Source organism: Dendrobates tinctorius, unplaced genomic scaffold (assembly GCF_039654945.1).
Source record: "Dendrobates tinctorius isolate UK_male_01 unplaced genomic scaffold, ASM3965494v1 ptg000104l, whole genome shotgun sequence".
NCBI lineage: Eukaryota > Metazoa > Chordata > Amphibia > Anura > Dendrobatidae > Dendrobates > Dendrobates tinctorius.
The window spans coordinates 17165895-17181799 of NW_027361772.1; the positions used below are offsets into that span (position 1 = coordinate 17165895).

The 15905-nt window shown below is 41.0% G+C and overlaps 1 protein-coding gene across 1 annotated transcript in view; it reads right to left on the minus strand.

Moving 5' to 3' along the window:
- FGFR1 (fibroblast growth factor receptor 1) overlaps positions 1-15905 on the minus strand; it is a 120131-nt gene that overhangs the window by 54969 nt on the left and 49257 nt on the right. The window contains exons 3-4 of the mRNA XM_073588839.1: positions 4754-5017; positions 2954-3040 (exon numbers count right to left, since the gene is read on the minus strand). Of these exons, the coding sequence (XP_073444940.1) occupies positions 2954-3040; positions 4754-5017 (351 nt within the window). The remainder of the gene's footprint in view (positions 1-2953; positions 3041-4753; positions 5018-15905) is intronic.

Here is a 15905-nt window from a genome sequence, read left to right on the forward strand (position 1 = left end):
TCAGTCACCTGATCTCAACCCAAATGAGCATGCATTTCACTTGTTAAAGACTAAACTTCAGACCGAAAGGCCCATAAACAAACAGCTACTGAAAACCACCGCAGTGAAGGCCTGGCAGAGCATCAAAAAGGAGGAAACAGCGTCTGGTGATGTCCATGAGTTCAAGACTTCAGGCAGTCATTGCCAACAAAAGGTTTTCAACCAAGTACTAGAAATGAACATTTTATTTACAATTATTTAATCTGTCCAATTACTTTTGGTCCCTTTGAAAACAGGGTGGCACATGTTAAGGAGCTGAAACTCCTAAACCCTTCATCCAATTTTAATGTGGATACCCTCAAATGAAAGCTGAAAGTCTGAACTTCAACTGCATCTGAATTGTTTTGTTTAAAATTAATTGTGGTAATGTCTAGAACCAAAATTAGAAAAATGTTGTCTCTGTCCAAATATATATGGACCTAACTGTATATATTAATGGTGGGTGCAAATCTGCATTCAGCAGCGTAGAGTAGACGAAAGGGAAAAAGTGGGAAATGTGGCCCGGACATGGTGCTCTAGATAACTGTTATTTTATGCAGAGATGAGTGCTGGCTGGAAGAAGTCATGGCGGTCTTGCTGGATGAAGAAGAAAAGCGAAGATGAAGGACTTCAACTAGAGACGTTACTGGTAAGTCAGTGTGTTACCTATACACTTACACTATAAACTGTATACAGAGCTCCTGTGTATATCACTGGTGATCACTGTATTACCAGTACACTGACACTATATACAGAGCTTCTGGGTATAATGTCACTGGTGATCGCGGTATTACTTATACAGTATAAACTATATAGAGATCTCCTGTGTATAATGTAACAGGTGATCACTGTATTACCTACACTTACACTATACACTGTATACTAAGTACAAAGCTCCTGTCTATAATGGCACTTATGGTTAAATTAGTATTGTGTTTTTCAATTAATGATCAGTATTGTAGCATTCGGTCACTATGTGGTGGTAATGTGTGGTCTGGTCATGGTATGATGGTATTTGTTCCTTGTATTTGGTATTATTGGTCATTTAAACAAAAAAGAATGCATGTGACACATTCCCTTAAAGAAAAATAAATAAAAATATACCTAAAACGAGTATTAGGTATTTTAAGAAATGTTTAATAGGTCAGAGTAGAATCGGGCCCTGCCAAAGAGACTACCTTGTTAAGGTGACAGCTTAAAAAAAAAAATCTTTCGGCCAAAACAAAAGCTGCTGTCTATGCATGTGATATTGTGTTCGATGGGAACTGTAATGTATGATTGAGGAGGACATGGTGGAAGGTTGAATGGGTGGAGGCGGAGTCTCAAGATGGCCCGAAAATGTCACCAGTATGGGACCCTGAATTTCCTGGTGGCAGCCCTGTAACCACATTAGCATACACTGAAGAGCATTGGCTTTATAATAAAGATTAATAGCCACCATTCCCTATTGTAGTGCTAAGTTATTGCCACCCAGGCAAGCCCTTTCCATGGACCAATTTAACACCCTCTTGTTTGTCATGAGACACTGGTTCCTCCTGTCTCCAAGGGTCTTCTATCCACCGCATGCCAGTCTCTGTGTTAGGCCGGGGTCACACTAGCGTTGAATATGGAAGAGTGCTTTTTGAGAAAACATTGCATAGCACTCGAACCACTGTTAATCTATGGGGCAGCTCTCATCACCGTTTCATTTCTCGGCCGTATTCTACGTGCAAGAGAAATCGCAGCGTGTTGCGACTGGCATCGAGACTCGGCTCACTCGCACCCATACAAGTCTATGGGGGCGAGTGACACAGCGCACATCACTCGGATATCATCCAAGTGCTGTGTGATATACGCTGACCCCGGAAATGGAGGCGCTGGAGAAATTAGTTTCTCTGCCGCCTCCGAAGCTGTGCGAGAGGCTCGGAGCACAGTAGCATGACACTCGGCTCCCGCTCGCAGCAGAACAGGAACCAAAGGTCACTAACATCTCGCATCAGATGCCATACGCTAGTGTGACCCCGGTCTTATTCATGACCTATGAATGGTAGACCTCTGGCCGTGTCCAGTCTAGCTCCCGCTGGCTCTACAGCTTGGCAGAAGGGAAGACTAATACATTGGTACATCGGCAAAAGGGAAGGATGCATCATTTTAAAATTCAAAGAATGTTCACTATCGGTGCAGATTCCGCATGGAAAAGCCATTAGACGGCCAATCGGCCGGTGAAATCAGAGTTTAAACTCTGGCAAGTCCATGTTGTGTACACTGGATATTAATCTTCATGAGAATTCGGATTTATCTTATTCTGAGTTACTGAAACCCCCATTGTGTTGGAGTCAGACCATGTGTCTACAGGTTTAACAATTCCCAAAAACCTATTGGCCAAAGAAAGGTTTTGAACGTGGAATTTTTTTTCTATATTATTTTTTGTTCAAGGATTAGAGTCACATGTAGACTGTTTTCTTCTTACAGTTTCATAATACTAATGTAAACTTTAAATTTGCAGCCTGTATACAGGTCTCATAGCATGCAGAGAAAATCGCATTGGTGATTGCACAGAAAATTTGTGGACTATGTCTGAATAGATAATGTTTTTAGCAGATTAAAATCAACATTGAATATTGCATTTCAATTGAGCTGGATACTTTTACTTAAATTGCATTAAATTTTAGGAGATACATAATGTGTTGAATGATATTACTGCAAAACTTTCATTTTACTATTGGCAAATATGGCAGATTATTAACCAAACCCCTTTTCCACAAAGCTTTGTGTTGAAATTATTGCAAAATATTAAATTTTTCCTCTGTGAAATTATAAATGCCCATCACCCTGTATCCATATACTCCAGCCAAGACAGATGAGCTTATCATCTAGGGGAAAAAAGCTCTTCGAGCAACCCAAAGATCTGGCAACATCTTGGTTTCACACAACAGGTCTTCAGTTGATAACTTACGGTTTGGTTTCGAATTCTCTGAAGCTTTCTCTTCCGAAGAAGAATTATCGTCATCGTCGTCATCATCTTCGGCAGACGGTAGTGCATCTGTGATGGCACAATAACAAGAAACCAGTTATGGTTGTACCAAAATAGTCTAGATTCAATAAAAGTACTTTTTGAAGGAAGTAGGCATTCACTTGCCAAGACATATGGCTGGACATAGAATACACAATATGGATAGAGTTTTGACTTGAACCACCCAAGGATTTTAAAAAATAAAATAAAGTGGTCGGGTTGTGTAGAAAAATTCTGCTTTAAGTTTAATACATTGGTTCCAACGAAAAACCATGACAACTTTTTTTTCTTTAAACATCTTAAAAATATTAGAGAAAATTTCAGCTTTCGTTGACTTGGATGACAGAGGACCACCTGTTATCTGTTTTGTTTTTATTCCCTTCCACCTAGGATCAGTGAGACATCTGCCAGTTCTTGGACTCAAAAGGGTGGAGACTTTTCAACACAATAACATGAACAAAAAAAAGAGCATTCTATGCCCAATATTAGGTGGAGCCTCGGGTCTGGCACTACCTATTTCTTGAGGAAACAAAGGCATTGAACGGGAAAATATTAAGCGGATCAGCCCTGTGCCATATGGACAATTGATTTTTGGCAGATCCTCATGACAATATATAATCTCTATGGGTAGCTTAAAAGGGATCTGAATTATGGTATTAAACAAAGACTGAAGCAAATGAAGAAAAATAACCATTACATTTACTGATCCCCCCGAAAAAAAGAGTGTAGAAATACTATTGTCTATAGACAATTGGCCAAGAACTGAATTCTCCATTAGATGAGGTGTCAAACTCTGATAAGGGATGACACAAAAGGGACACGTTATATTGATAGGCAAAAGGAATGTAGGCAAATGGTTACAAAGGTCTGATAAGAAACCACTTAACGCCAGGTCTCTGTCATAAGCAGGGTGCAGTCCAAAAGGTGACCGATCTGGACAAAAGCTCAGCCAAGTCACGGATTATTTGCAATTAGAGAAATCATTTTGTCTCCTCTCTGATCAAATAATGGAGGTCAAATGAGCAGTGAGGGGTCCTGAAGGGCCTTTCTGCCATTTCTTTAGGAAATGTTAATGCTATGCATTTCGTTACAGATTAGTGTGCAAAGGCCATTCATAGGAGAGCTCTACTGCAGTGACGCATTTGCATGTCACATGAAATGGAAACAATGGATATTGTGACAATCTTGGTAGGGTTGCACTTCTATTCCATCGCCATTGGCAGTGTGGAAGGCATATGGAAGAGACCTGTTCCAAAAATATGGGAATCTTGTAGATGAGAATGGGAATCTTGTAGATGGGAATCTTGTACATGACTTCATTCTCCTACTTTTAGCTGTGACAGTGTTAACACCAATTTACATAAATTTCAATGGTTGGAGGGGAGACTATTTGACATCTCTAGTGTTGCTGTTTGTATATTTTGAGGATATATAGAAAAATCAGCCCTCTCAAAAAAAAACATGGCAGAGTGACTCCACATTCCCTTTTCGATAAGAAATGTTCTAAACCAGCTCAGTATGGAACATACCATACCCATTTCCTTCTTCCATACTTCTAGCACTCAAAGGCTAATCTTCATAAAAGTTAGGAACGGTCCGTAAAGTAAGAATTATTTAAAAAAAAAATTAAAAAAAAAAATGGCAAAACCCTTTAAAATTTTACAACACACAAAAAATAAAAAATTTTTTTACATTTTTTTTTAATATATATAGGTCACAATCAGGTAGACACCGGCTACAAACCTGATATGTTAACTTTGAATAAAACAGTATCTGTTCCAAATGGGCCACTAGTAACGCAGACATACAACCCAGAATCCTCCTGCCTGGCGTTGAGAATCTGGATCGCGTCGCCCGTTATGCGAGTGCGGTTAGTCTCCGAAAGCTGAACTCCGTTTTTCACCCAGCTGATGCTCTGAACATCCTCTCGAAGCCTGCACTGTAAAATTATCGGGTCTCCAGGATGAGCCAAAAACGATTCCATTTCTTGTTTGGACTCTGGGCCAACTAAGTGGTGGAAAAACAAAAAATTGGAATTAATTTTTTTTTTCAAGTAGAAGGCTTTTTATGTGAGCCTTTATTTTTAAAAGGAATGAGGATTTAAATGAAAAGACTTTGGGATTGGATGAGAGTAACTATCTCCAAATGATGGGACAATTGAAGATTTCTCGCAAGGGGTTTTTGAACATTTCTAATTAAAAAAGGTAGGCCGTCCATCACAAGATTTAGGCCAAATTTTGATGGTTTGACCAAATTGAGGATATTCTTCAAAACAAATTTCACACATAGGTGTATATTCTTAAAATCCTCCCTACTGAGGATCTGCGTGGAAAACATAAGATATGCAGGTACTTCATGGGTGAAGAACAGGTTGGATAGCAAGCTAGAAAATGTTAGTGCAATATAACATTAGAAGAAAAGCGTAATACCAAATTAACAAATGAACATTTTCGACGATAGTGATGGATCATAATTGCCTGGAAAGAAGCTGCCTGTGATTACATTTTTTGTCCAACAGCTAGTCTGCAAAAGATGTTTCCATGAAGGAACATTCTCAGAACTCTCTCAAAAAGATCATCTATCCATTTCTCAGCGACACTGGACATGTATGGTCTAAGTGGCTGTTGTTCAACCTATATCCTTCCATCATATATGGCCCCCTTTATCTTTTGAAAAAATAAATTTGAAAAGGTTTGTAGAAATGTATATATGGTACTAGTTAACTTCACTTGTACAATGTGAACAAGGGTGTCGGCTTTCATCTATCCCATTTTGTTAGAAAGAGTCCCCAAAAATAAGCCAAGGTCGCTCATTTCTGCTGCTGGGTCCGTTAATGATCTATGCAGGACCCTGGCAGTAAGTATTTTATTTCCCTGCAGTGCCTCACCAGGGGAAATAAAGTATTACAGCATTCACATTAACATGAATGTTTTTATTTTACTCCCCATCAGTATGTCTTTGGAGTGTGGGAGGAAAATTCGGAGGAAACACATAAAAACATAGGGAGAACATACAAACTTCTTGCAGATGTTGTCCTTGGTGGGATATGACCCCAGTACCTCAGCACTGCAATGCTACAGTGCTAACCACGGAACCTCCATGCTACCATGTAAAGCATGGACTTGCTAGATCTTACAGAGTAAAGGCTTCCATACACATTAGATACCTGTTGGCTAAATGTTCGTTTGGCCAATATCTATCTCTCCTTACTCCCCCATACAGAGGAATGCTTGGATCGGTAAAGCAAATTGTGTTTTTCATGAGAGCTGCTGCCAGATTCCACTGGCAGTGGCTTTTCTCCCTGCCAAACAAAATTATCGTTCATTGAAATTCCAATGGCGGAATACCTTTGCTCCTCTGACATCACCTGTCGGGGGATGTGCCCAAGTACCAATAGACATAAAACTGTTTTATGAACAGTATCAATGGGTTCATCTGACTTTAATGTGTATGGAGACCTTTAGAAACCCTCTTTACCTGCTCACCTCAGCTTAATATGGGGCCTAACCAATTAGGGATCTGAAAATAGGGTTTTACTCTAAACCGTTAGTTATAATACAACATGAAAACTCTATATTCTTATTAAAATGAATTTGTATAAGACGACCTTTAAAATACACAGCCCTTATACAGCATATACACCACCCCTCATAGGCCAGAGTCCAAGAATCCATGAACCAGTACCGAGTGTACTTTCAAAAGGCAAAGTGCAATCGAGAAGGAATTCAACACCGAGTGAGCCAAGATGGTAAACAGTCATAACATCTTCACGGATTCACCGCTTTCACTTCTCTCACAACTAAGTAATAACCAGTCAGTCATTTATAAGCCATTCTCATCCCTTGCCCCACAAAAAAATACTTTATAAAAAAGTTTATTGACAGGTTATTAAAAAAACAAAAAAATAAAATAAAGTAAAAAGTGGTTTGTTGGCTTGTTTACACATAACCAGATTTCTAAAATCTCTGTCACATTTAACTTTTGATTTTACTGCATTGTCCATTTTAGTGTTTTTGCCACTTTTTCTATAAAATAATAAAAGTATGGAAAAAAAAAGCATAAAAAATGCACGTAAAGGACGCAGCATTTTTCCTGCCAACTATTTTTTTTTTCTTTCTGCATACACTGAGTATACGCTCCTAAACCCTACAAAAGCATTATAATAATTTAAAAGGGATTGTCCTGGACTTTAACATTGGTAGCATATCGTTAGCATAGGTCACCAATGTCTAATCGGCGGGGGTGTAACTCCCGCCGATCAGTTGATCACTATGTTGGCGGCGGCCTGAAGTACGAAGCTGCACAGCACAGATCTGTCTACGAAATAGTGGCTGCAGTCGAGTACTGCACATCCGCCACCGACTCAAATCAATGGAGGGGCGGATGAGTAGTACCTGGCTGCGGCCACTATTCCGTAATCAGAGATTTGCAGCACCGCGACTGAGCAGTTCCGAGCACAGCTGACATCAGGGAGAGCTGGTTGGCAGGGGTGCCGGATGTCACACCCCCCGCGGATCAGACCTTGATGCCCTTTCCTAAGGATCGCCCATCAATGATAGAAAAAACGAACAGCATTCCATCCGGGTGAAGATAAAGTATCTTATGACATCTTTATTCTGCCAAATGAAACATTTCGACCCATAAACGTTTGAAAAAGACCTTTATGGGTCGAAACGTTGCATTTGGCAGAATAAAGATGTCATGAGATACTTTATCTTCACCCGGATGGAATGCTGTTCGTTTTTTTTTTATGATGGTTTGCTCTTCAATTGGGTTATTGGACTTTTGAACCTGCATTCTGATGGTTGAGTGCTGCTGGCTGTACCTTTTCTATTTTGGACCATCAATGATAAAAGTCCCGGACAACCTCTTAAAAAAAAAAAATCGTACAGAGCTGCAGGATATGTTACCGCTATATGGACGCCATGATATAAATAAAAAGAAATAAGATACAGGAATTGTTTTTTCTTCTGGATGACAATTTACTTGACTCCTACAACAAGAAGCTTTCGAGAAGGTAATGCGTTGCCAGGGAACCATTATAATCGGGAAGCGTTTTACAAGCTAGCTTGCATTTTTTAAAAGGCAGTTGTTTTTTTTTTGTTCTTCATCTTTAAGAGTGTAGAAAGTGACAGATGCAGCTTCCCTTTTTATGCCGGTTTATATGGTCATAAAACATTAAGCTTCGGAGCAGACCTTAGATGATTTAAATAAGTGAATAACCCTGTTACACCCATAATGGGGCCATTACGGGAATGGCCCTAAACGAGGTCACACGAGCTTGGAGATGCCAAACAAGCCCATTTTTATTGTTTAATGACATTTAATGCCAGCGTTTCTGATACGTTACATGGCCGATCACTTACGGTTATTGCCAATTGCAGGTTTTCTGACAAGTCAAGGGAAGAGCCTTATTTAATCTGTTGTTGTTCTCCTTGTGACAGGAGAGACGCTGGGAAAATTAACTTAAGGGCTCAAATTCTTGCTGAAGGCAACTGATGTAAATGATGATGCTCTGGCGGTACGTTGGACACAAGAGGGGATTTAATTTCAGACCTGCTCTGGGCTACGTATATAAAACACCAGGACAACAATCAGTGAACAGCTCAATCATAAGAATAGAGGGTAGTCTACAGCGACATTTTTACCCCAGTCGGGGGAAAGAATCGCTTTTTTGTAGTAGTAGAAGGTCTTGTTTTCGGATTAATACTGTCCCAACAGTAGATAAATAATACCGTCAGACAGGACTCACATAATACTGTTATATAATGCTTACAAAATTTGTGAAAATTGTATAACAATGCCATGGTGTAATTGGGTAGGAAAGGCAGTAAAGGTCCTCAAATGTTGGAAATGAAATTTCCTATTTATCCTTGATAAAGTCTCCAGGGAAATGTAAAGCCCCAAGTACCGTCCTGCTATCAGAACATCTATATGGGTCTCCAGATCGTAATCCATTATAGTAGAAAAAAGTGAGACATACCCACGTGCCCAAAGTACAATTTGATCCAAAGCTTTTTTGCCGTGTCATTTGATATATTACAAAGGAAAAAAAAATTCTTAGGTAAAGAATCAGTATCAGGACAACTCATTCTTGCCATCAGTTTCTCAGATTCACCCTAAAAGAAAGGTATTTCCTCCCTGAGGCGCAAACAAAAGGGTTCTCTTATATCATGCGTTCGTAAAAATCTTACAAAATCAGTGATGAGTCATAAAATGGAATAATAAATTATGATTTTTTTTTTTTGGAAAAAACACAGAAGAAAAAGAAAAGTAGAATAAACTTTAAAACAGGTTTTTCCATTTTATTTCTCACTGGAACCAAGCAAAAGTTTCAGTGTTAATTCCTACATTTATGGTGATTGTAGAAAACCAAACTTCAGCAAAGACTAAAATGCGGCCCAATGATGCTTAAATGATGCACAAACTACATACCGCACAATAAGCCATATGTATCATGCTCCTTATAGTGACCACTGCATATACAGAAAAAGTTTGTCTAAATGGGGATGGTACCATATTTGCAACTCTAAAGGATAGCTGATCCGTTGGTGAACTCTGGGGTTCTACCAATCACAAAAATAAGGGGTCAGAGAGCCCTGCATGACTGGATCGTCAGCGTGCATACTTGAAGCCGCTTTATTAAAGGGATGTTATACAGCTTTATCTTCAGGAGCAGACTGCTCCTCTGCCACCAAACTTACTGTTTACTTAGGGGGGGCAGTACCCTCCTGAAGATTGACAGGTCGGACCAGAGGCATAGTTGTGCTGCTGGCTGTAACAGTGCACACTTTAAGGGTACCGTTACACCTAGCGATACACCAGCGATCCCGACTAGCGATATGACGCGGTCAGGATCGCTGGTGCATCGCTAGGTGGTCGCTAGTGAGCTGCCACACAGGCAGATCTCACCAGCGACATCGCAGGGGTCGGGGGTCGCTACTTACCTGTCAGACGCGGCGATCCTGCGTCCTCCCGCCCGGCTCCACGTGTCGCTTGTCGCCGCCACAGGAAGCGCCGCAGGAAGTGACCGACGAGGAATGGTCCAGGAGCTTCACGCGCGATCAGCGATAACCAGCGGGGGAGCCGGTCGGACGTAAGTATCACATGCAGCGATATCGCTAGCAATATCGCTGTAACGTCACAAAATCGGTGACTTTACAGCGATATTGCTAGCGATATCGCAGTGTGTAATGGGGGCTTAATACTGCAGCAACAACAGGAGTGAAGGGGCTGATATAACTAATCTCCAAGATTAGCACCTTAGATAGCCTTTCTTTCAATGTCTGAATTGAACCAGTACTCACACCAAGAAACTTCATCAGATAGCTTGACTCGACTGCGAGAGGCACGTTTGAAAATTTCAGAAGGGGTTTATTCTCAGCCTGAATTCTTGTATTATGCAGCTACAACAAATGCAGTAGGTAAAAAGACAATTCTGAACCAAAGATATACAGAGATAAACCTAGCATATTGGCTGATAAACCCTAACGAAGGAGTAAGTGCACTCCAGTGATCCAGACAGCTTTAGATCAGTGCTTTCAAGATCCATTTAAAAGAGTTTGTTAATGGAGATGGCCGAACCCAAACAGAAATGTTTGGCATTCCTACCGAACAGTGATTGTTTGGGCTTAAACGCCGAATAAAGATTTTCAGCTGAAGAAAAGGAGAGAGAAGGCGAGAGAAGGAGAAGGCGAGAGAAGGAGAGAGAAGGCGAAAGGAGAGAAAAGGAGAGAAAAGGAGTGAGAATGCGAAAAAAGGAAAAAAAAAAAAAAAGAAAGAAAACTGTTCATGCACGACCACTTCTAATAGACTGCAGAGGTAGACAGTTAAACAATACAAATTAAAATTCCCTCCTTCATTGAGGATTTTTAATAAGATTTAAAATTTACAACCAAATTGTAATAAATAGTGATGAAGTCTATGGGGATTGCCAAAGCTATCCAATTGCTGTACGTGGCATCTCAGCCATTCTTGGTAGAAATCCCAGTGGTGGGAATTCAGACAACAGAAATTCGTCACTAATTGGCTGAAAATTAAGAACAGCACAGGACTGTTAGGCTGGAGTCACACATAGCGACTCACCAGCGATCCTAACAAAGATATTAATGCGTCAGGATCGCTGGTGAATCGCTATGTGATCGCTGGTGCGCTGTCCAACAGGGATCAGCACAGCGACGCCGAGCGCCCGGCGTCGCTGTGCACGTTAGTAACCAGCGCGCTGATGCAGGAAGCTGGCAACTAACGTACACATCGGGTACCTAAGGGACGCACGTCCCTAGGATACTCGATGTGTACATTAGTTATCAGCAGATCGCTGGTCTCCAGCCTGTCACACGCAGCGATGCGTGCTGGCCAGCGGGAGACCAGCGACCGAAAAAAAAGTCCTGGCCTTTCCTGCAGCGATCCCGGCAGGGGGGGCCGGTCGCTGATCGCTGTCACACACAGCGATCTCGCTGGTGTGATCGCTGTTGTGTCACAAAAATTGTGACTCAGCAGCGATCTCGCTAGCGAGATCGCTATGTGTGACGGGGCCTTTAAACCTAAAAGCACTATGGGGGCAAATGACAAGATTCTATCCACCTCCGCAATTTACATTCCAGGACCAGATGACATTAAACCCACCATATAGGCTGTACGAAAAGCGTTCACGAATAACATTCAACTGCAATGCACCGTCCCGTTATGGGAACCTTATCACTGTGGTCGATTAGATGGAGGATTTCTGTTTCACTAAACACCATAATACTTTATTAACTCAGATTACCTATAACGAGTCATCAACTTTTACCCTGTGAACCTCGGATAATGTTTAACCATGTTCTGCTTCACAGAATAGGGTAAAGAGTACACAGTCACACTGCCCTACTGTGCGCCATCATAGAATGCCCTTTAATGACCACTCGAGAAAATATAAATAATGAAGGGCACATACATGTCATGCTCATACCCCATACATTGGTCATTTTTTAGTTATTTTTGCTTCAGGCTGGAGGGGATCTCATATCTGAAATGCTGGTGTAGTGCTCTCTTACAAGGTTGGAAAATGTGGTTTCTTTTTAAATTAAACCTCTTTCCTCTGAAAAGTGAGAAAACACAAAATGAAATACTATGGTAACCTTACATTTGCACCTATAATTGGAAAGCTAAGACAAGACATGTGTGTATGTATGTGTAATATTATATATACACATATATACATACACCTACCTACAATATAAAGAGATATATATATACATATATATACACACACACATATACACCTAGGTTATATATTTTATACAAACTCGGTATACACACGTAGATAGACACATGGCACATGGAAGGGACACTTGGTAACAAGCACTGAGGGGAATCTGATGCAACATGCTTTCAAGAAATGGAAGGCTGAGGAGGGGAAAAAAAGTTGAAAACAGGGATACTTTCAAATGCAAATCGAGCAAAGCATGGGATGCAAACTTTAGTTAAGCTGATGCTGATGGAGATTTAGCCATAAAGGCCTTAAACAAAGCCTAACTAGGACAAAAGATAGTGAATGACTCTAAGCAGCAGGCGCTGGCTGGTTTCCATGGAAACACCAATGGGGCCTAGTTAAATTTTTCCCTTCTACTTCCTGAAGCATACAAAACCGGCCCGTGGGTACCCTAATCCCAAAACCTTAGTGGAAGGATGGGGGTCAGAAGTTTCCCACATATTAGAGCAGGAATAAAGCAGAAGCACTCAGCCACGTAACACCTTTTAATCCCCTTTCAATGACAGGAAAGCAGAATGTTTATATTTTACTCATCAAAAATCACAGGGTTAAAGCTATAGTTAGGTCATGTGGAAATGCGGAAAAATGTTCTATGATCAATACGTGTTGAATGAACACTAAAACTGGCAGGAATTATAAAACAGACAAATAGAGACAAAAACAGCAAATAATAGGGTCAAACATTAATTTATAAGAAAATAACTACCGTAAGTGAAAATATTAGGCCAGGTTCACATTAGGTCTGTGTCGCCGTTCAAAAGTTGTGTGACCTTCATCTGAATCCAGAAAAACTAGATTTCAGTCATGCTGAATGATCAGTAAAACTGGAAAGAATTATAAATATATCATATGAGATGGAACAAATAAGTGTTTACAACGCTATTGTGCGAGACTAAAAAGACAGAAACCACCAGAAGAAAAAGTCAAGTGGGGCTTTGGCTCCATTTGACCCATTGAGCTAAATGGCTCTGTTGGGGGCCCGATAAACAGGATTAAGATGGGTCATGAATGGAAACTTTATTCTCATTTGCACAAGGAAAGACTAGAAGCAATGGGATGAAACACATTAGATATTAGAAAAATCTTTTTGACAGTTAGAGTGATCAATGAGTGGAACAGGCTGCCACGAGAAGTGGTGAGTTCTCCTTCAATGGAAGTCTTCAAACAGAGGCTGGACAGACATCTAACTGGGATGATTTAGCGAATCCTGCTTTGAGCAGGGGGTTGGACCAGATAATAAGAGATGGCTCCAGCCGACCATTTGGCCGACAACAATCTAATGTGTATGGCCAACTTTAAAGCCGTCATACACTGCAAATTAAAGTTAGCCAATGATGCCTATATCGGTAAAATTGGCTGACCATTAAATGTGTATTCCCTATTGTCTGTACAAATCCCCTCTGAAATGTAAAGTGCTGCGGAATATGTCGGCGCTATAAAAATAAAATTTATTATTATTATTATTATTATTATTGGTTGGGACATATAAGGATAAAGAAATTGGAATTAATTTGCTTGATCCTTTTGTTTGGAACCGAGATAAAATGCTGCCAGAGGTCTCCCAAGGAGCCAAGCATTCTGGTTTATCAAGAGCGAGCAGTCAACCCAAAATATCTAAAGGGCTGTCACATTGTAGAAGGATCAACTTTATTCTCATTTGCACAAGGAAAGACTAGAAGCAATGGGATGAAACTGAATGGGAGGAGACACAGATTAGATATTAGAAAAAACAGTTAGAGTGATCAATGAGTGGAACAGGCTGCCACGAGAAGTGGTGAGTTCTCCTTCAATGGAAGTCTTCCAACAGAGGCTGGACAGACATCTGACTGGGATGATTTAGCGAATCCTGCTTTGAGCAGGGGGTTGGACCAGATGGCCCAGGAGGTCCCTTCCAACTCTACCATTCTATGATTCAATGACAGGTCAATCGACCACTAAAGGGCCCATTACACATAGCGATATTGCTAGCAATATCGCTGTAACGTCACTGGTTTTGAGACGCAGCAGTGATATTGCTAGCGATATCGCTACATGTGATACTTACCTCCGACCGGCTCCCCTGCTGGCTATCGCTGATCGCGCGAGAATGTCCTGGACCATTTCTCGTCGGGCGCATCCTGCTGGGCTTCCTGTGGCGCCGACGAGCGACGCAGGCGGGCGGACGTCAGGATCGCCGCATCTGACAGGTCAGTAGCGACCCCCGACCGCTGCTATGTCGCTGGTGAGATCTGCCTGTGTGGCAGCTCACTAGCGACCACTTAGCGATGTACCAGAGATCCATATCGTTGTCGGGATCGCTGGTGCATCGCTTAGTGTAACGGTACCCTAATGTGTATGGCCGGTTAGTGAATCAAAATGAATGATTTCAGCCTTAAAGGGAATCTGTCACCCCTTTTTTGAGATATCACATAATGATATAATTCAATTGTGTGTCACATAAGGATTCTCTTAGTACTTTTGTTTCCCCCTGACCCCGCACCTTTCATGCATGAATACCTTTTTTATATCGGTTCAGATGTATGTAAACGGCCACGGTCCGGTCCGATGGGCGGGGCTTATTCACCTGCTCCTCCCCTCCCTGTCTTGCTCTACACAAGAAGAAATGCATAGAGCAAGACAGGGAGGAGGGAGCAGGTGAATAAGCCCCGCCCATTGGACCGGACAGCAGCAGTTTACATACATCTGAACCGATATAAACAAGGTATTTATGCATGAAAGGTGCGGGGTCAGGGGGAAGCAAAAGTACTAAGAGAATCCTTATGTGACACACAATTGAATGATATCATTATATGATATCTCAAAAAAGGGGTGACGGATTCCCTTTAATGAGTGTCCAACAGATGAAGTTTTAGGGTGTGTTCACACGTTGCGTTTCTTTCACGGATTTACCAAAAAATCCACTCAAAAAACGCTTAAAAGAGGCATCCCATTCATTTTAATGCATTTTGCACTTTTTGTGCATATTGATGGGTTTTTTTCCACGAAGAAAACACTTCGCGGTAAAAAAACACAGCATGCTCATTCATTTCGCGGTAAATTCCGCATTTCTGGCTATCTTCTATGTGTCTGGGGACGCGCGGAAAAAAACGCACAAAAAACGCGCGTTTTCTGGGAAGGAGTCGTGTTTTTATGCAGAAATTATCTGCATACGTGTGCACATAGCCTAATAATGATACTTTAGCTGACACCATCATCATCCAGAGCATGTGCTCAAAACGCATTGCTCATCCTTCACCCGATATTATTGACCATTTTGGCCACTTTGGAGGGTAATGAACGATATGGACTACAACGTGTATGGCTTGGTTAAATGATCATCTGGTGAATGATCATTTCGCCAACAATCAACTTCTAGGTTGTGTGTAGGACCTCTCTTATTCGATTGACATTAGTTGATTTAATTGGAGGATTTAAAACAAAATAAAACAATATATAACATTGTTTAGGGAATTATTTTTATGCTTATGGGAAATACAAATTTAGGGCTCATGAACATGAAGGTAATATAAGTTCTCTACATTCCCCGAGGTGTAATATGGCTACCAAAGTATGTGCACACGTTCAGTAGCTCCAGTCAAAAATTCTACGGCAAATACTGAGGTATGTAAAAGCATGCAAAACACAAGCCGCGGAGACACCATC